This window comes from Salvelinus alpinus, chromosome 2, assembly GCF_045679555.1.
Source record: "Salvelinus alpinus chromosome 2, SLU_Salpinus.1, whole genome shotgun sequence".
Taxonomy (NCBI): Eukaryota; Metazoa; Chordata; class Actinopteri; order Salmoniformes; family Salmonidae; genus Salvelinus; species Salvelinus alpinus.
Window position 1 is genome coordinate 64,970,490 of NC_092087.1, and position 22,203 is coordinate 64,992,692.

General features: G+C 42.5%; 1 protein-coding gene across 1 annotated transcript; it reads left to right on the forward strand.

The window, feature by feature from the left end:
• Positions 1-348: 348 nt before the first annotated feature.
• slc22a7a (solute carrier family 22 member 7a) lies at positions 349-21,653 on the forward strand. Its single transcript, XM_071388241.1, has 10 exons — positions 349-803; positions 4,705-4,808; positions 5,328-5,482; positions 6,052-6,220; positions 8,224-8,347; positions 14,259-14,368; positions 14,870-15,084; positions 16,903-17,011; positions 17,303-17,506; positions 17,718-21,653. The coding sequence occupies exons 1-10, from the start codon at positions 429-431 to the stop codon at positions 17,791-17,793; spliced, it is 1,641 nt and encodes a 546-aa protein (XP_071244342.1). The 5' UTR covers positions 349-428; the 3' UTR covers positions 17,794-21,653.
• Positions 21,654-22,203: the final 550 nt, after the last annotated feature.

The window sequence follows — 22,203 nt, forward strand, 5'->3', positions numbered from 1 at the left end:
CGATGGATTTCAGGAAGGAGCTCTTGCCAGAGCTAATGTATTAGATCTGCTTTTTCGCTGTTGGTCAGGTGAGAAGTTCTGGTGAAGAGGATCCCTGTGAGTACTATTTCACGCATACCATTTTACACAAAGGAGTGTTTGTGTGTCTCACAGTTCAACAGGCGTACGACAGAAGCTAGCGCTATGAAATACTACGATGAGTAGTGTACTATATTGGGATTATCCACAGACAGTGTGGGAATCAGAAGCAAGGCCTATGGTGTGCCTCAATTTGCACACTTACACTGAATAAGACCCTCCCTCCCTCTGTTGGGTACTCCACATTGAGAGACTCCTATTCCTGGGGGAGAGAAGACAGAGAGGGAAGAAGGAAAAAGGAGGCCTGTGTTGTCTGACTTTACACACACGCACACTCATACACTCTCGTGATGAGGTTCGAGGAGGTGTTGGACGAGGTGGGTGGCTTCTCCAAGTTTCAGTTCCTCATGCTCCACTTGCTCTGCTTGCCCAGGGTCATTCTCCCCCTCCACTTTCTCCTGCACAACTTCATCTCGGGTGTGCCTCCGCACCACTGCGCCCTCGGGATCCATGGAGATGGACCCCAAACCCTGGCCGACCCCATGACGTTGGCCCTCAGGGTCCCTCGTGAAGCCGACGGCTCCTTCAGCTCCTGCAGGGCCTTTGCCACTCTGGTGACCCTTGACCTTGGCCACTCCAACTACACCAATGTGTCCATGTCGGTGCCGTGCCAGGACGGCTGGGTGTACGACCGTTCCCAGTTCACATCCACCACTGCCACCCAGGTAATGTCATTATTAACGGGGCGGCAGGGTAGCCTAGTGGTTAGTGTTGGACTAGTAACCGAAAGGTTGCAAGATCGAATCCCCGAGCTGACAAGGTAAAAATCTATCGTTCCTCCCCTTGTTCTACATAGTTCAAAAAAAAAAGGTAAAATTAAAAAAATTAACACTGTTGCCCACAATGGTGGTCTAGCAGTCTAAGCTCCTACCTCCAGAACACTTGTACCGATGGGTTTGATGCCTTATGTAGATGTAATGTCATGTTAATGTGCTTATAGATGTCTAATGTATGCTTCGTGAACATGCAGTTCATGTTAATTGTTACCCTGTTTGTAGTTTCTGTCAATCAGAAGAAAAAAATGATCAAACTGTAAAACTTCCCCAATATCATTTGTTTCCATGACTACAGTAACTCCAACTGAATATTTGATAGAATGGTGGTTAGCTTGTGTAGCTATAAATAGCACTGCCATTGTAATTTTTTATACATGCATATTTTACCAAGAGATGGCCAATCAGATTCATAACCACAGCATATGTAACACAGTGTACAGTAGGCCAGCAGCATACCATCCTGCATCTCACTGCTGGCTTGTTTCTGAAGCTACACAGGGTTGGTCCTGGTCAGTCCCTGGATGGGAGACCAGATGCTGCTGGAAGTTGTGTTGGAGGCCCCGTAGGAGGCACTCTTTCCTCTGCTATAAAAAAAATATCCCAATTCCCCAGGGCAATGTTGGGGTGCTGTCTTTTGGCTGGGATGTTAAACAGGTCTCCTGACTCTCTGTGGTCACTAAAAGAGTCCATGGCACTTATTGTAAGATTAGGGATGTTAACCCTGGTGTCCTGGCTAAATTCCCAATCTGGCTCTCATACCATCATGGTCACCTAATCATCCCCAGTTTACAATTGTCTCATTCATCCCCTGTAACTATTCCCCAGCTCGTTGCTGTAAATGAGAATGTGTTCACAGTCAATTTACCTGGTAAAATATTTTTTTTATCCATTCCATTGGTTTTCATTTGTTATGGCTTTACCCATCTTCGATGAATTGTATGATGATGTGGTGGTTTGTGGTAATGAGGTGTTTGTGATGTTGCAATATATGGTTATATAGGTTATAGGTGTTCCATTAACTCTCAACAATTATTCAACTAACTATCCACTAACCTTCCCCGGGCGCCGATGACGTGGATGTCGATTAAGGCAGCGCCCCACACCTCTCTGATTCAGAGGGGTTGGGTTAAATGCGGAAGACACATTTCAGTTGAACGCATTCAGTTGTACAACTAACTAAGTATCCCCCTTTACCCTAATCCTAAATTGTAGCCCCAACCAAAGCCTTCACGTGAGCAAGCTGTTGCATATCAACAGAGATGCAGTTGATGAGTTGATAGGGTGATAGATTGAGCATCAACAGATCTGTTGTTGTCTATCCAAATAACATGTGACCTATGACTTTGTCACACTCCCAGTCATCATGTGCTCCATCATCATGTGCAGCTGGGAATTACCAAAAATACGTCTTTAGAAAATCTGTTCTTCTGCCATCCGTAATATGCGGAAGTCGGAAGTTTACACTCAGGTTGGAGTCATTAAAACTCGTTTTTCAACCACTCCACAAATTTCTTGTTAACAAACTATAGTTTTGACAAGTCGGTTAGGACATTTACTTTGTGCACGACATAAGTAATTTTTCCAACAATTGTTTACAGACGGATTATTTCACTTATAATTCACTGTATCACAATTCCAGTTGGTCAGAAGTTTACATACACTAAGTTGACTGTGCCTTTAAACAGCTTGGAAAATTCCAGAAAATGATGTCATGGCCTTAGAAGCTTCTGATAGACTAATTGACATCATTTGAGTCAATTGGAGGTGTACCTGTGGATATATTTCAAGGCCTACCTTCAAACTCAGTACCTCTTTGCTTGAGATCATGGGAAAATCGAAATAAATCAGCCAAGACCTCAGAAAAAAATTGTAGACCTGGTTGTCTGGTTCAGCCTTGGGAGCAATTTCCAAACGCCTGAAGGTACCACGCTCTCTGTACAAACAACAGTACGCAAGTATAAACATTATGGGACCACACAGCCGTCATACCGCTAAGGAAGGAGACGCGTTCTGTCTCCTAGAGAAGAACGTGCTGGGGTGCAAAAAGTGCAAATCAATCCCAGAACAACAGCAAAGGACCTTGTGAAGATGCAGGAGGAAACAGGTACAAAAGTATCTATATCCACAGTAAAACAAGTCCTATATCGACATAACCTGAAAGGCCGCTCAGCAAGGAAGAAGCCACTGCTCCAAAACCGCCATAAAAAAGCCAGACTACGATTTGCAACTGCACATGGGGGCAAAGATCGAACTTTTTGGAGAAATCGAACTTTTTTGAGAAATGTCCTCTGGTCTGATGAAACAAAAATAGAACTGTTTGGCCATAATGACCATCGTTATGTTTGGAGGAAAAAGGGAGAGGCTTACAAGCTGAAGAACACCATCCCAAACGTGAAGCAAGGGGGTGACAGCATCATGTTGTTAACATCTGCTAACCATGTGTATGTGACAAATAAAATTTGATTTGATTTGATTTGGTGCTTTGCTGTAGGAGGGACTGGTGCATTTCACAAAATAGATGGCATCACGAGGAAAGAAAATTAGGTGGATATATTGAAGCAACAGCTCAAGACATCAGTCAGGAAGTTAAAGCTTGATCGCAAATGGGTCTTCCAAATGGACAATGACCCCAAGCATACTTCCAAAGTTGTGGTAAAGTCAAGATATTGGAGTGGCCATTACAAAGCCCTGACCTCAATCCCATAGAAAATTTGTGGGCAGAACTAAAAAAGCGTGTGCGAGCAAGGAGGCCTACAAACCTGACTCAGTTACACCAGCTCTGTCAGGAGGAATGGGCCAAAATTCACCCAACTTATTGTGGGAAGCTTGTGAAAGGCTACCTGAAACGTTTGACCCAAGTTAAACAATTTAAAGGCACTGCTACCAAATACTAATTGAGTGTATGTAAACTTCTGACCCACTGGGAATATGATGAAAGAAATACAAGCTGAAATAAATAATTCTCTCTACTATTATTCTGACATTTCACATTCTTAAAATAGTGGTGATCCTAGCTAACCTAAAACAGGGAATTTTTACTAGGATTAAATGTCAGGAATTGTGAAAAACTGAGTTTAAATGTATTTGGCTAAGGTGTATGTAAACTTCCTACTTCAACTGTATGTATTCAGGGGGTTTTCTTCGGGATTGAGCTCATAAGCCTATGCGATTGCTTAAGCTCCAATATTCGTATAGGTGTTTTGAATGAATAATCATCTTAGAAAAAGCTGTCCATTTTGTTGTGTTAGGCTTTGAAACAACATCCACAACGACCATGTTTTACACTCAGTTTCAACCTGCTGTTGAACATCTTTCTTTAAATTGATCATCACAGTGAGGTGAGTTTTAAAAGCATGATACTGTTTTTCTGATAAGTGTTTGATGTGATTTTCTATTCCATTTGCGTTGATGTCAGAGTGGTTAGAGGGACAATGGAACCCTGAGTACCAGGCCATTAGGACTTCATGGTCATTAGTGAGTTGGGTACTATCAAAGCCTGTCCAGAGTGCATAAGAGGAGATTACCGTGACTCAACTGCCACATGGAATTTTATGCGGTCTTGACTCATGACTGCCAGTGTGGCGGTAATACGGTCACACTGCAGCCCAAGTCTTTACCCTACATGGCTGACCCAAACCGAACTGTGCTGGCTTGGATCATTTATTTTCACATTGTGGTGTGAAAGGCCTTGTTTGCTGTTTTATGACACCTTGGGGTGCTTGTGGGAAAACTGGTGGAACTGGGGGTTAATTCTGATTTATGAACCTGTTTATTTTTTATTTTTTCACAGTGGGATTTGGTGTGTGACCGTAAGAAATTAAACCAGGCCGTTGCTACTTTCTTTTTCGTTGGAGTCACAATCGGTGCAGTTATATTTGGATACCTCTCAGATAAGTATGTTATTTATCCTATTAGAATCAAATTATTCTATGGTAATAACTGTGACAAATATTTGACAATATTAATGTTCCCAAATTCAACATTTACAGGACATGCATGTTACCACTTGACCACAGCATCTTGCATACAAACATAATTTACAAAACATAGGCTTGGCCATGTTTCAAAACTGTGTTGTCTTTTCTCAACATGAAACAAGAAAATTGGCATTGCTTTCTTAACACGGTCTCGATAGAAGTAGACAGTCATACATTAGCTGCAGACTAATGGTCACAATAAAAGAGAATGTCCTTACTTACTAGATGCTACAAATGACTCAATTTGCTATATCATCAGAATTCGATGACCAAGTTAGTCAGGTTAACGTTTGGATTAAGGTCAGGGTTAGGGCTAGTGGTTAAAATAATTTTTGGGAGAGAGAAATCGCTGTACTTCTGTATTTTGTGGCAGACATTCAGACAGTGAAGACCGCTGAAGGAACTCTGAATCTTTCCCCTTTCTCTCCTGCTGCAGATTTGGTCGGAAGCCCATGATCCTAGTGTCCTTCGTGGCCAGTGCCGTGTTTGGAACCATGTCCGCCTTCTCTGTCTCTTACGTCATGTTTGCCGTGACCAGGACCCTCTGTGGAGTCGCACTGACGGGAATGACCATTACCACTCTTGCCCTGAGTACTATTATGATCTTTAACCCCCACTGGGTTTCCTATAACATGATATGTGTTGATTAAAGGGGCAATTTGTAGTTCAAACAACAACAATGCAGCCACACTCAAATTAATAGACAGAGCTATGGATACAAGGACTGAACATCCACTGGGAAATTTAACCCCTCTCAAATTTATAGACAGAGCTATGGATGCAAGGACTGAACATCCAATGGAAAAATGTAACCCCTCTCAAATTTATAGACAGCACTCCAGATGCAAGGACTTACAGTCCATGACATCCACATGATAGTTTTAAACAAAGCTATACATGGTTTGTTTACATTCTTGTTTGAGAACAATAAAGGTATAAGACGTTATATTTTGGGTTATGATAGTGAAAGACCGTTTGAGGCTTCATCAAGAATTGAAATGTCCATTGAACAGACTTCCAGATCCCAGACAGTCATTTTAAAGCAATGGGCCCAAAATCAGTCCTAAAGGACTACCCTGACAATATATATTTTTTAACCTATCCCATAAATGCTATTTACTGTACACAGAGGTAAGTTGCAGTTGTGTTTTTCCCTCCAGGTATAGAGTGGACGGACATTAAGCATCGCACCTTCACAGGGACCATTATCAGTCTGGGCTGGAGTGTGGGCAACATGCTCCTGGCCCTCCTGGCATACTTCATACGAGACTGGAGATATCTCATGCTGGTGGTGACGTCCCCCTGCATCGCTGCAATAATTTCCTGGTGGTAAGATGGGGCTAGAAAAACTCCAGGTTGGGGGCAATGCCATTTCAATTCAGTCAATTCAGGAAGTAAACTTGAATTTCAGTGTACTTCCTGAATTGAAATGGAATGAAGTCCAACCCTGTAAAAGACAGTATATTTCTGACAAATGTGGGAAGGAAATTAATTGAGTAATCTGTCCATCTTTACACTTGAAATGTCACAAAAATCTCATTAAACAGACTATTTAAAAAAAGAAAGGACAGTATCTTACAGATTTTTGCTGTGATACTATAGAAGTGGTTTTGGAGCAAGACCTGAATAGCCCATAGTCAATAACATCATAGCCATGACATACAGTGCATTCGGAAAGTATTCTTCCCCCTTTCCCTGTTCCACACTTTGTTACATTACAGCCTTATTCTAAAATGTATTATTTTTTCCCATCAATCTACACACAATACCCCATAATGACAAAGTGAACACAGATTTGTAGACATTTTTGCAAATGTATTACAAACAAGAAACTGAAATATGTTTATACAATTTGGGAGTCCACCTGTGGTAAATTGAATTGATTGGACATTATTTGGAAAGGCACACACCTGTCTATATAAGATCCCACAGTTGACAGTGCATGTCAGAGCAAAAACCAAGCCATGAGGTCAAAGGAATTGTTCGTAGAGCTCTGGGACAGGATTGTGTTGAGGCACAGATCTGGGGAAGGTTACAAAAAATGTCTGCAGGGTTGAAGGTCCCCAAGAACACAGTGGCTTCCATCATTCTTAAATGGAAGAAGTTTGGAACCACCAAGACTCTTCCTAGAGCTGGCTGCCCGGCCAAACAGAGCAATCGGGGGAGAAGGGCCTTGGTCAGGGAGGTGACCAAGAACCCGATGGTCACTCTGACAGAGCTCCAGAGTTCCTCTGTGGAGATGAGAGAACTTTCCAGAAGGACAACCATCTCTGCAACACTCCACTAATCAGGCCTTAAATGTAGAGTGGCCAGACGTAAAAGGCACATGACAGCCAGCTTGGAATTTGCAAAAAGGCACCTAAAGGACTCTCAGACCATCATAAACAAAATTCTCTGGTCTGATGAAACCAAGATTGAACTATTTGTCATGTCTGGAGGAAACCTGGCACCATCCCTATGGTGAAGCATGGTGGTGACAGCATCATGCTGTGGGGATATTTTTCTGCGGCAGGGACTAGGAGACCAGTCAGGTTGAGGGAAAGATGAATGGCGCAAAGTACAGAGAGATCCTTGACGAAAACCTGCTCCAGAGTGCTCAGGACCTCAGACTGGGGCGAAGGTTCACCTTCCAACAGGACAACGACTCTAAGCACACAGCCAAGACAACGCAGGAGTGGCGTCAGGTCAAGTATCTGAATGTCCTTGAGTGGCCCAGCCAGAACCCGAACCCGATCGAACATCTCTGGAGAGACCTGAAGATAGCTGTGCAGCAACGCTCCCCATCCAACCTGACAGAGCTTGAAAGGATCTGCAGAGAAAATGGGAGAAACTCCCCAAATACAGGTGTGCCAAGCTTGTAGCGTCATACCCAATAAGACTTAAGGCTGTAATCGCTGCCACAGGTGCTTCAACAAAGTACTGAGTAAATGGTCTGAATACTTATGTAAATGTGATATTTCAGTTTTAGTTTTATACATTTGCTCAAATGTAACATAATACAGAATGACATAATACAGAACATCAATAGACAAGAACAGCTCAAGGACAGAACTACATACATTTGAAAGTTGCCAACGGAAAAGAAGACGCACGCATGATGTGTTCCCACCTGTTAGCGTTATGCAGTACATCTAATGTAGAGTTACGAATGAAACAAAACGAATAACAGTACAGTGATTGATGAAGGATTAAAGTGCATTATTATTATTAAAGGTCATTAATGAATCAATGTGCTCATGGTTTGAATCTCAGATTTTGTGTCCAAGATATTATCCTGTTACCACAGTGGATAATGACAAATATAACATCCAGATTTTTTTTTCTTCGTTTAGGTGGATACCAGAGTCTGCCAGATGGCTACTGGCCAAAGGCAAAGTTAAGGAGGCAAAGAAGTATTTGGTGCAGTGTGCCATAATGAATGGGAAGTATGGTTACGCTGCAAAACTAGACACTGAGGTGAGTCAACGAACCCAGGTGTACACTAGGGACTCTTTCTTCTCAGTTTAATAATGTTCTGCTATCAGGGTAGGGGTCCATTTCAATTCCAATCAATTCTGAATTCCAATTCCACATTTTTCGAATTGAAAAGCATTGAAGGGAATTGGATTTGTAATTGTAATTTCAGTACACTTCCTGAATTGCCTGGGATTTAAATTGACCCCAGCCCTGGGTGCTATCAAAAAATACATGTAAATACATTGCCTTCAGAAACTATTCAAACCCCTTGAATTTTTCCCAACATTTTTGTGTTACAGCCTGAATTTAAAAAAGTCTGAATATTAAAATATCATAATTCTTGAGTCAGTAACTAGGATATTCAAGCCTTTTGTTATGGCAAAATTTGCTTAACAAGTCACATAATAAGTTGCATGGACACACTCTGTTTGCAATAAGTGTTTAACATTATTTTTGAATGATTACCTCGTCTCTGTACCCCACACATACAATTATTTGTAAGGTCCCTCAGTCTAGCAGTGAAACACAGATTCAACCACAAAGACCAGGGAGTTTTTCCAATGCATCCCAAACAAGGGCACCTATTGTAGATGTGTAAAAAAAAAAAATAATTAAACAGATATTAAATATCCCCTTGAGCATGGTGAAGTTAAAAATTACAATTTGGATGGTGTATCAATACACCCAGTCACTACAAAGATACAGGTGTCCTTCCTCCAGAGAGGAAGGAAACCACTAAGGGATTTCAATATGAGGCCAATGGGGACTTTCAAATCAAATCAAATCCAATTTTATTTGTCACATACACATGGTTAGCAGATGTTAATGCGAGTGTAGCGAAATGCTTGTGCTTCTAGTTCCGACAATGCAGTAATAACCGACAAGTAATCTAACCTAACAATTCCACAACTACTACCTTATACAAACAAGTGTAAAGGGATAAAGAATATGTACATAAAGATATATGAATGAGTGATGGTACAGAACGGCATAGGCAAGATGCAGTAGATGTATAGAGTACAGTATATACATATGAGATGAGTAATGTAGGGTATGTAAACATAAAGTGGCATAGTTTAAAGTGGCTAGTGATACATGTATTACATAAAGATGGCAAGATGCAGTAGATGATATAGAGTACAGTATATACATATACATATGAGATGAGTAATGTAGGGTATGTAAACATTATATTAAGTGGCATTGTTTAAAGTGGCTAGTGGTACATTTTTACATAATTTCCATCAATTCCTATTATTAAAGTGGCTGGAGTTGAGTCAGTATGTTGGCAGCGGCCGCTAAATGTTAGTGGTGGCTGTTTAACAGTCTGATGGCCTTGAGATAGAAGCTGTTTTTCAGTCTCTCGGTCCCTGCTTTGATGCACCTGTACTGACCTCGCCTTCTGGATGATAGCGGGGTGAACAGGCAGTGGCTTGGGTGGTTGTTGTCCTTGATGATCTTTATGGCCTTCCTGTGACATCGGGTGGTGTAGGTGTCCTGGAGGGCAGGTAGTTTGCCCCCGGTGATGCGTTGTGCAGACCTCACTACCCTCTGGAGAGCCTTAAGGTTGTGGGCGGAGCAGTTGCCGTACCAGGCGGTGATACAGCCCGACAGGATGCTCTCGATTGTGCATCTGTAGAAGTTTGTGAGTGCTTTTGGTGACAAGCCGAATTTCTTCAGCCTCCTGAGGTTGAAGAGGCGCTGCTGCGCCTTCTTCACAACGCTGTCTGTGTGGGTGGACCAATTCAGTTTGTCCGTGATGTGTACACCGAGGAACTTAAAACGTTCCACCTTCTCCACTACTGTCCCGTCGATGTGGATAGGGGGGTGCTCCCTCTGCTGTTTCCTGAAGTCCACAATCATCTCCTTTGTTTTGTTGACGTTGAGTGTGAGGTTATTTTCCTGACACCACACTCCGAGGGCCCTCACATCCTCCCTGTAGGCCGTCTCGTCGTTGTTGGTAATCAAGCCTACCACTGTAGTGTCATCCGCAAACTTGATGATTGAGTTGGAGGCGTGCATGGCCACGCAGTCGTGGGTGAACAGGGAGTACAGGAGAGGGCTCAGAACGCACCCTTGTGGGGCCCCAGTGTTGAGGATCAGCGGGGTGGAGATGTTGTTACCTACCCTCACCACCTGGGGGCGGCCCGTCAGGAAGTCCAGGACCCAGTTGCACAGGGCGGGGTCGAGACCCAGGGTCTCGAGCTTGATGACGAGTTTGGAGGGTACTATGGTGTTAAATGCTGAGCTGTAGTCGATGAACAGCATTCTCACATACAGTGGGGAGAACAAGTATTTGATACACTGACAATTTTGCAGGTTTTCCTACTTACAAAGCATGTAGAGGTCTGTAATTTGTATCATAGGTACACTTCAACTGTGAGAGAAGGAATCTAAAACAAAAATCCAGAAAATCACATTGTATGATTTTTAAGTAATTAATTTGCATTTTATTGCATGACATAAGTATTTGATACATCAGAAAAGCAGAACTGAATATTTGGTACAGAAACCTTAGTTTGCAATTACAGAGATCATACGTTTCCTGTAGTTCTTGACCAGGTTTGCACACACTGCAGCAGGGATTTTGGCCCACTCCTCCATACAGACCTTCTCCAGATCCTTCAGGTTTCGGGGCTGTCGCTGGGCAATACGGACTTTCGGCTCCCTCCAAAGATTTTCTATTGGGTTCAGGTCTGGAGACTGGCTAGGCCACTCCAGGACCTTGAGATGCTTCTTACGGAGCCACTCCTTAGTTGCCCTGGCTGTGTGTTTCGGGTCGTTGTCATGCTGGAAGACCCAGCCACGACCCATCTTCAATGCTCTTACTGAGGGAAGGAGGTTGTTGGTCAAGATCTCGCGATACATGGCCCCATCCATCCTCCCCTCAATACGGTGCAGTCGTCCTGTCCCCTTTGCAGAAAAGCATCCCCAAAGAATGATGTTTCCACCTCCATGCTTCACGGTTGGGATGGTGTTCTTGGGGTTGTACTCATCCTTCTATTCCTCCAAACACGGCGAGTGGAGTTTAGAGCAAAAAGCTCTATTTTTGTCTCATCAGACCACATGACCTTCTCCCATTCCTCCTCTGGATCATCCAGATGGTCATTGGCAAACTTCAGACGGGCCTGGACATGCGCTGGCTTGAGCAGGGGGACCTTGCGTGCGCTGCAGGATTTTAATCCATGACGGCGTAGTGTGTTACTAATGGTTTTCTTTGAGACTGTGGTCCCAGCTCTCTTCAGGTCATTGACCAGGTCCTGCCGTGTAGTTCTGGGCTGATCCCTCACATTCCTCATGATCATTGATGCCCCACGAGGTGAGATCTTGCATGGAGCCCCAGACCGAGGGTGATTGACCGTCATCTTGAACTTCTTCCATTTTCTAATAATTGTGCCAACAGTTGTTGCCTTCTCACCAAGCTGCTTGGCTATTGTCCTGTAGCCCATCCCAGCCTTGTACAGGTCTACAATTTATCCCTGATGTCCTTACACAGCTCTCTGGTCTTGGCCATTGTGGAGAGGTTGGAGTCTGTTTGATTGAGTGTGTGAACAGGTGTCTTTTATACAGGTAACGAGTTCAAACAGCTGCAGTTAATACAGGTAATGAGTGGAGAACAGGAGGGCTTCTTAAAGAAAAACTAACAGGTCTGTGAGAGCCGGAATTCTTACTGGTTGGTAGGTGATCAAATACTTATGTCATGCAATAAAATGCAAATTAATTACTTAAAAATCATACAATGTGATTTTCTGGATTTTTGTTTTAGATTCCGTCTCTCACAGTTGAAGTGTACCTATGATAAAAATGACAGACCTCTACATGCTTTGTAAGTAGGAAAACCTGCAAAATCGGCAGTGTATCAAATACTTGTTCTCCCCACTGTAGGTATTCCTCTTGTCCAGATGGGTTAGGGCAGTGTGCAGTGTGGTTGCGATTGCGTCGTCTGTGGACCTATTGGGTCGGTAAGCAAATTGGAGTGGGTCTAGGGTGTCCGGTAGGGTGGAGGTGATATGGTCCTTGACTAGTCTCTCAAAGCACTTCATGATGACGGAAGTGAGTGCTATGGGGCGGTAGTCGTTTAGCTCAGTTACCTTAGCTTTCTTGGGAACAGGAACAATGGTGGCCCTCTTGAAGCATGTGGGGACAGCAGACTGGGATAAGGATTGATTGAATATGTCCGTAAACACACCAGCCAGCTGGTCTGCGCATGCTCTGAGGACGCGGCTGGGAATGCCGTCTGGACCTGCAGCCTTGCGAGGTTTAACACGTTTAAATGTTTTACTCACCTCGGCTGCAGTGAAGGAGAGCCCGCAGGTTTTGGTAGCGGGCCGTGTCAGTGGCACTGTATTGTCCTCAAAGCGTGCAAAAAAGTTATTTAGCCTGTCTGGGAGCAAGACATCCTGGTCCGCGACGGGGCTGGTTTTCTTTTTGTAATCCGTGATTGACTGTAGACCCTGCCACATACCTCTTGTGTCTGAGCTGTTGAATTGCGACTCTATTTTGTCTCTATACTGGGACTTAGCTAGTTTGATTGCCTTGCGGAGAGAATAGCTACACTGTTTGTATTCGGTCATGTTTCCGGTCACCTTGCCCTGGTTAAAAGCAGTGGTTCGCGCTTTCAGTTTCACCCGAATGCTGCAGTCAATCCACGGTTTCTGGTTTGGGAATGTTTTAAAACAGTCACAGAGTTTAATGGCTGTGATAGGAGAAAACTGAGGATGGATCAACAACATTGTAGTGAAAAGAAGGACGCCTGTACAGAATACAAATATTCCAAAACATGCATCTTGTTTGCAACAAGGCACTAAAGTAATGATGGAAAAAATCTGGCAAAGTAATTCACTTTTTGTCCTGAAAGTGTCATGTTTGGGGTAAATCCAATACAACACATTACATACTACCACTCTCCATATGTTTAAGCAAAGTGGTGGCTGCATCATCTTTTTGGTATGCTTGTAATTGTTAAGGACTGGGGAGTTTTTCAGGATAAAAAATAAACGGAATAGAGCTAAGCACAGACACAATCCTAGAGGAAAACCTGGTTCAGTGTGTTTTCCACCAGATATTGGGAGATGAATTTACATTTCAGCTGGATAATAACCGAAAACACAAGGCCAAATATCACTGGAGTTGCTTACCAAGAAGACAGTGAATGTTCCTGAGTGGCCGAGTTAGTTTTTTCTTATATCTACTATAAAATATATGGCAAGATCTGAAAATGGTTATCTAGCAATGATCAGCAACCAACTTGACAGAGCTTGAATAATAAAAAATAAAAAATGTCAATCCACAATCCAGGTGTGGAAAGCTCTTAGAGACTTACCTAGGAAGACTCACAGCTGTAATCACTGCCAAAGGTGCTTCTACAAAGTATTGACTCCGGGGTATGAATACTTATGTAAATGAGATATTTCTGTATTTCATTTTCAATACATTTTCTAAAATGTATAAAAACATATTTTCACTTTGTCATTATGGAGCATTGTGTGTAGATGGGTGAGAAAAAATATCAATTTAATCCATTTTAAAATCATGCTGTTACACAACAAAACGTGGAATAAGTATGAATACTTTCTGAAGACACAGTAAATACATAATTGAATGAAATGTAAACGAAACACCATCATTTTCTCATGTCTTAAAATACATGTGTTTGAGAACAAATGGATAAATCCTGAAATTCATCTGACAGTTGAATGAAAACTTTTGTACAAAATACAATTTATCTTGGAGGTTTTACATTTTGTCCAATTGTTTAAAAAATATATATATATTTTGCAAAGCTCTGCTTATTACCTATTGAGCATTATAGAATAAATGCAGACCAAAATTATTCTACTGAAACTTGACTAATAAAATATATCTGAACATTACCCTCTGAACTTTATATTCTGATTCGTTCTTATCTTAGACTTTGAGGAAGATAACTGTTTCTGAGGTTGCCAAAAAGAACTATTCCTACTTGGATCTGGTCAAGACACCCAAGCTCAGGAAAATCACTATTTGCTCAGGAATATTCTGGTATGAGGAAAAAATGTTTCACCCTTGACCTTTTTGATGAGACAGACAATTAGCGAAGCTGCCTGTCCCTAAGCTAGGGAGAGTGGAGTATTTGGGAAGAAATGTGTGTGTGTGTTTGTGCATGAGTGTGTTTGTCTCCAGTTTAGGCCTGAAAGGTCTATGATTCCACAACTCCACCCATAACTTTGATTGGAGATATAGAGTCTGCCTGCCCCTAAGCTAGGGCGAGAGTGGACTTACTGCTGTGAAGAGAAATAGGTGTGTGTGTGTGTGTATAGTTTGTGGCATGCATGTACATTTGTGTCCAGTTTAGACCTGCAATCTCCATGATTCCACTTTCAACACGTTTTAATTAAAACATTCTGCCCCATAAAATGTTTCCCTTGCATACTTTCTTTCACTTACTCATATTTCAAGTTTCCCCAATTACTGATTATAATATATGTTGAGCCCTCACTGAAACTGCAAGTAATGTTTTTACCTAAATTTACCTCCCAAAAGGTTTGCTGTGTCGTTCGCATACTATGGGATCAGCTTTAAGATTACAGGGTTTGGTCTGAACATGTACCTCACTCATTTTGTCTACGGCGCAATTGAAGTCCCAGCCAAAGTGGGGGCCTACTTCGCCTTGGATCGCATTGGCCGAAGAAATGGCCAGGCGTGGTCTCTCATCATCACGGGAGCGCTGATAGCTCTCAATACCGCTATCCCCACAGGTAGGTTATTAAAAACACTCTATGCACACTCATCTTGTGATTCAGGTCCTGTATTGAAGAGTTTCTGACATATTAAAACAACTCACAAAATACTAAACAGTGACATTGAATATCAATGCAATGGTTTAAAACTCAGTTGCTCTTCTACTTGATATATGCATATCACAGTAGCTCTTCTCTTATCCTGGGACTTTTATCCAGAGGCGTCATGCCCATAGGGAGCACTCATGGGCATCCACCGTACTGATTGTTGTGGCATAGTAAGGCCCAATCGTAAGAACTTCCCCAAGGCCATTATGAAGGGAAAGCTCCAGAGAGGTCAGAGTGTAAAATGGTCTGCAGATAATGTAATGGCGTGTTGGTGGAGGGTCAAAAGAGATTGTCTGTCCACAAACAGCTCAGGGAAGGACATCCTAAAACTAGTGTCCAAATTCAGGCAGAATAAACATATCTGTTCCAGAGCTTTAATGGATTACAACAAGAAAATGAGCAGAGTTGACCATCTTGACCAACTGAAGAGCTAATAGAATGTTAGACGCACAGGCAGAAATGGTGGAAGTATGTGTTTTGGGGGATGCTCAACATTGCCATCATAAATGCATACATTGTATGAGGGAACCTGCAAAGGCCCCTTCCCATAAACCGCAGGCGCTGGTCCCTGAAGGCATTTAAAATGCCCCTTGTGCATTCACTTTGTGATGGCTATAGTGGTAGGGAAGGGGGGAGCCAACAGTGTGGCACAGAGGGGTGTGGACAGAGTTGTTACTCATCATTTGAAAGCAGTTCACTCTCTGGTGAAGTTTAAAGGGCACAAGAGAGGGAGTGGTGTGCATCCGGAGTGGACGCAGGGCAAAGAGTGGGAGATGTGTAGAAACCTACTTTGGGTGTCCTACTCGTTCTGTGCTACTTTAAAGGATGGGGTCATGCTTCCAGAAACTCCATGTCATGTTGTAGGCTAAATGCAAACACTAATGTGACAGTGTGAAATATGAATAATTTGTCCTACAAATCTTATTGGGAAATTGTGTACCTTTTAAAATGGTCTGTTTTGTATCTTCTCTAATACTTGTTGCGTTCACTGAATTGTTGTCAAAGTAAGCTACTATTTCTACATTTTGTGTCAGGCCTGCTCTGTATAATTGTTGTTGAGAGAGGTTATCTACATTTTGCAAGTCTCTGAATACTTACTTAATGTACATAAACATTAATATGTAAATAATATTTATACATTTAATAGATTATACTTGGTACATTTTGAGTGAGTGATTTAGTCAAATTTACTAAAATGTAATACTACTAGCCACCTAGCAATTTTGTAAAGTTGGTTTTAGCTAACCCAGATACACTATTTACAAAAGTATGTGGACATCCCTCATAACTAGCTATCAAGAAGTTATTTCAAGCTATCAATCAAGTCAAAGGCAATTTAAGCTTGATCCGTAAATGTGGTCGGAGGCTTCATATGGAGGGTGTGATGCAATTTGCGGAGCCTCCGGAGGTATGCTCAGGCCAAATCAAGCTCCACACCGCATCGCGGTGCGCCTCTCAAATTTTGCAGAGATGCAGAGAAGCATATTTCGTTTCTTTAAAAAAGACGTATGCTTAGATATATAGAAAAAAAATATATATTTTTGTACATAGAATTAAGCATAATGATTGCCGCTCTAGATTGCTGGAAAAAGCTGTTTCAGGTGTTTGAAAAATACAAAATTCTCCCAACTTACACCCCTCAGCCGTCCTGACATACTTTGTGGCCCCTCAGATTTGGAGATCACGACGCCCCTGTTCTTATCCTATCCTTCTTGTTTCTTCATCCAGAAAATGCCCTGGTTCGCACTTGCATAGCTGTGGTGGGGAAGGGCTTCTCAGAAGTTGCTTTCACTACAGCTTTTCTCTACACAGCGGAGCTCTATCCCACCGTTCTCAGGTAAGTGCGACTGTGGAACTAGCGCCATAACTTACATGCATATGCACACTACTCCTAAATCACCTTACTTTCTTTGATGATGGTTGAATCGTCTGAACTTTTGTCATTCTTAGTCTTCTGCGTTTCCCAATTCTGCTTCACAGAGTCTACTTTGTCCACTATGGATACATTTGTTTCCTCACATTTTAAGAGTTGACTGTGAAATGTAAGTAAGAAAGTAGGCAACTTTTCTTAATGAGACCCCAGGATAGACTGTGGTAACACGGACTTTGCACTCCCCTCCTCCTTCAGACAGTGTGGTTTAGGTTACACCTCATTCATGGGGCGTATGGGGGGCTCACTGGTCCCCATGGTCATGCTGCTGGAGGACTATTGGGTGTTCACGCCCCCACTTATCTTCGCCGCCACCGCCATTGGCAGCGGCTGTGTGGTCTTCCTGCTGCCCGAGACCCTGAATGTGTGTCTTCCGGAAAACATCCTCGACGTAGAGGGAAGGTACTGTCAAACACACTCTGCACAATAAGCTCTCATTTTCAGTCCGTTAAATACAGGCTGGGTTAAACAATTGAAAAGTGTGACAGATTCTTATCAAACTTGCTAGACGATAGTTGGCAACCATTGCTGCTCAATTTATTAGCTACTGTAACATTTTTTTATGTTAATATGACGAAGTCAGGTGCCTAATTGTTTTCCCTTTTCTTGGTAGGCATAAGCACACGTCTAGAAATGATGCCATGGTTGAGTTGAATGAAATACACTCACTACCGGTAGCTTCAGCATGAGATGACAACTCCTAAGGCTGCTGCAGTACCAAGTCCTGACCTGAAAGCTCCCCAAACTGCTGAATTGGGGAAATTATTTCCTACAATGGTCATATCCTAAAAACTTTAGTATGATGGACATTTTCCACTATATCATGTATCATGCATGTCACTTTTGTATATGTCACTATTCTATTGTCTATATTAATTAGTTGTGTAACTCATGTACAGTTGAAGTCGGAAGTTTACATACATCTTAACCAAAAAACATTTAAACTCAGTTTTTCACAATTCCTGACATTTAATCCTAGTAAAAAATTCCCTGTCTTAGGTCAGTTAGCATCACCACTTTATTTTAAGAATGTGAAATGTCAGAATAATTGTAGAGAGAATGATTTATTTCAGCTTTTATTTCTTTCAACACATTCCCAGTGGATCAGAAGTTTACATACACTCAATTAGTATTTGGTAACATTGCCTTTAAATTGTTTAACTTGGGTCAAACGTTTCAAGTAGCCTTCCACAAGCTTCCCACAATAAGTTGGGTGAATTTTGGCCGATTCCTCCTGACAGAGCTGGTGTAACTGAGCCAGGTTTGTAGGCCTCCTTGCTCGCACACACTTTTCAAGTTCTGCCCACACATTTTCTATGGGTTTGAGGTCAGGGCTTTGTAATGGCCACTCCAATACCTTGACATTGTTGTCCTTAAACCATTTTGCCACAACTTTGGAAGCATGCTTGGGGTCATTGTCCATTTGGAAGACCCATTTGCGACCAAGCTTTAACTTCCTGGCTGATGTCTTGAGATGTTGCTTCAATATATTCACATAACTTTCTTTCCTCATGATGCCATCTATTTTGTGAAGTGCACCAGTCCCTCCTGCAGCAAAGCACCCCCACAACATGATGCTGCCACCTCCGAGCTTCATGGTTGGGATGGTGTTCTTCAGCTTGCAAGCCTCCCCATTTTTCCTCCAAACATAATGATGGTCATTATGGCCAAACAGTTCTATTTTGTTTCATCTGACCAGAGGACATTTCTCCAAAAAGTACGATCTTTATCCCCATGTGCAGATGCAAACCGTAGTCTGGCTTTTTTATGGCGTTTTTGGAGCAGTGGCTTCTTCCTTGCTGAGCGGCCTTTCAGGTTAGGTCGATATAGGACTCGTTTTACTGTGGATATAGATACTTTTGTACCTGTTTCCTCCAGCATCTTCACAAGGTCCTTTGCTGTTGTTCTGGGATTGATTTATACTTTTTGCACCAAAGTAAACTCAGCAAAAAAAGCAACTTCCTCTCACTGTCAACTGCGTTTATTTTCAGCAAACTTAACATGTGTAAATATTTGTATGAACATAACAAGATTCAACAACTGAGACATAAACGGAACATGTTCCACAGACATGTGACTAACAGAAAGGGAATAATGTGTCCCTGAAAAAAGGGGGGGTTAAAATCAAAAGTAACAGTCAGTATCTGGTGTGGCCACCAGCTGCATTAAGTAGTGTAGTGCATCTCCTCCTCATGGACTGCACCAGATTTGCCAGTTCTTGCTGTGAGATGTTACCCCACTCTTCCACCAAGGCACCTGCAAGTTCTCGGACATTTCTGGGAGGAATGGCCCTAGCCCTCACCCTCTGATCCAACAGGTCTCAGATGTGCTCAATGGGATTGAGATCCGGGCTCTTCGCTGTCCATGACAGAACACTGACATTCCTGTCTTGCAGGAAATCACACACAGAACGAGCAGTTTGGCTGGTGGCATTGTCATGCTGGAGGGTCATGTCAGGATGAGCCTGCAGGAAGGGTACCACATGAGGGAGGAGGATGTCTTCCCTGTAACGCACAGCGTTGAGATTGCCTGCAATGACAACAAGCTCAATTCAATGATGCTGTGACACACCGTCCCAGACCATGACGGACCCTCATTCCTTTGACGATAAACGCGAATCCGACCATCACCCCTGGTGAGACAAAACCGCGGCTCGTCAGTGAAGAGCACTTTTTGCCAGTCCTGTCTGGTCTAGCAACGGTGGGTTTGTGCCCGTTGTTGCCGGTGATATCTGGTGAGGACCTGCCTTACAACAGACCTACAAGCCCTCAGTCCAACCTCTCTCAGCCTATTGCGAACAGTCTGAGCACTGATGGAGGGATTGTGTGTTCCTGGTGTACCTCGGGCAGTTGTTGTTGCCATGCTGTACCTGTCCCGCAGGTGTGATGTTCGGATGTACCGATCCTGTGGAGGTGTTCTTACACGTGGTCTGCCACTGAGTGGTCTGCCACTGCGAGGATGATCAGCTGTCCGTCCTGTCTCCCTGTAGCGATGTCTTAGGCATCTCACAGTACGGACATTGCAATGTATTGCTCTGGCCACATCTGCAGTCCTCATGCCCCCTTGCAGCATGCCTAACGCACATTCACGCAGATGAGCAGGGACCCTGGGCATCTTTCTTTTGGTGTTTTTCAGAGTCAGTAGAAAGGCCTCTTTAGTGTCCTAAGTTTTCATAACTGTGACCTTAATTGCCTACCGTCTGTAAACTGTTAGTATCTTAACGACCGTTCCACAGGTGCATGTTCATTAATTGTTAATGGTTCATTGAACAAGCATGGGAAACAGTGTTTAACCCTTTACAATGAAGATCTGTGAAGTTATTTGGATATTTACGAATTAACTTTGAAAGACAGGGTCCTGAAAAGGGGACGTTTCTTTTTTTGCTGAGTTTATGTTCATCTCTAGTAGACAGAACGGGTCTCCTTCCTGAGCGGTATGACGGCTGCGTGGTCCCATGGTGTTTATACTTGTGTACTATTGTTTGTACAGATGAACGTGGTACCTGCAGGCGTTTGGAAATTGCTCCCAAGGATGAACCAGACTTGTGGAGGTCTACAATTTTTTTTTCTGAGGTCTTGGCTGATTTCTTTTGATTTTCCCATTATGTCAAGCAAAGAGGCAATGAGTTTGAAGGTCGGCCTTGAAATACATCCACAGGTACACCTCCAATTGACTCAAATTATGTAAATTAGCCTATCAGAAGCTTCTAAGGCCATGACATTATTTTCTGGAATTTTCCAAGCTGTTTAAAGGCACAGTCAGCTTGTGATACAGTGAATTATAAGTGAAATAATCTGTCTGTAAACAATTGTTGGAAAAATGACTTGTGTCATGCACAATGTAGATCTCCTAACCGACTTGCCAAAACTATAGTTTGTTAACAAGAAATGTTTGGAGTGGTTGAAAAACAAGTTTTAATGACTCCAACCTAAGTGTATGTAAACTTCCGACTTCAGCTGTATATTGATGGTACACACTTTCACACTCGCCACATACGCTGCTGCTACTACTCTTTTTGTGATCTATCTAGTTTGCCTAGTCATTTTTACCCCTACCTACAGTACATGTACATACTGTATTACCTTAACTACCTTAAGTACCCCTGCACATTGACTCGGTATCGGTACTCCTTGCATATAGCCTCATTATTTTTTATTTCATGAAAATGTTCCATTTTGATTTGCAAATGTTCTTACTTTTTAACTCTGCATTGTTGGGAAAGGCCTCGTAAGTAAGCATTTAACAGTAAAGTCTACACCTGTTGTATTCGGCACAGTGATTTGGATTTTATCCAAGCTCCTGAACCACCTCTTCAGAAACCATGGTTACAGATTTCATCGACAGGATGCACCTGGGAATTTCTGAGATAGAGATCATCTCTGCTGGGGATCATAGAATAGATTTGCTATATCTATTGTTGCTCTCAGTTTCTTTTTAAAAATAAATTGCCATTTACACTGAACAAAAATATAAACGCAACATATAAAGTGTTGTTGGTCCCATGTTTCATGAAATAAAACATCCCAGAAATATTCCATACGAACAAAAACACTTATTTCTCTCAAATTTTGTGCTCAAAATTGTTTACATCTCTGATAATGAGTATTTCTCCTTTGCTAAGATAATCTATCCACCTGACAGGTGTGGCATATCAAGAAGTTGATTAAACAGCATGGTCATTACACAGGTGCACCTTCTGCTTGAGACAATAAAAGGCCACTCTAAAATGTGCAGTTTTGTCATACAACACAATGCCACAGAGCCTCCTCCGTCATTTTAGAGAATTTGGCAGTACGTCCAACCGGCCTCACAACCACAGACCACGTGTAAGGTGTTGTGTGGGAGAACGGTTTGTCGATGTCAACGTTGTGAACAGAGTGCCCCGTGGTGGCGGTGGGTTTATGGTATGGGTAGGAATAAGCTACGAACAACAAACACAAATGCTTTTTATTGATGGCAATTTGAATGCACAGAAATACCGTGACAAGATCCTGAGGCCCATTGTCGTACCATTCATCCGCCACCATCACCTCATGTTTCAGCATGGTAATGCACAGCCCCATGTCACAAGGATCTGTGCACAATTCTTGGAAGCTGAA

Excerpts from the sequence above, each read along its gene's own strand:
- slc22a7a (XM_071388241.1), top strand. The coding sequence starts at position 429 with ATGAGGTTCGAGGAGGTGTTGGACGAGGTGGGTGGCTTCTCCAAGTTT. Across the intron at positions 6,221-8,223 it reads GCTGCAATAATTTCCTGGTG|GTGGATACCAGAGTCTGCCA; the intron begins GTAAGATGGGGC and ends TTCTTCGTTTAG. Across the intron at positions 8,348-14,258 it reads CTGCAAAACTAGACACTGAG|ACTTTGAGGAAGATAACTGT; the intron begins GTGAGTCAACGA and ends TTCTTATCTTAG.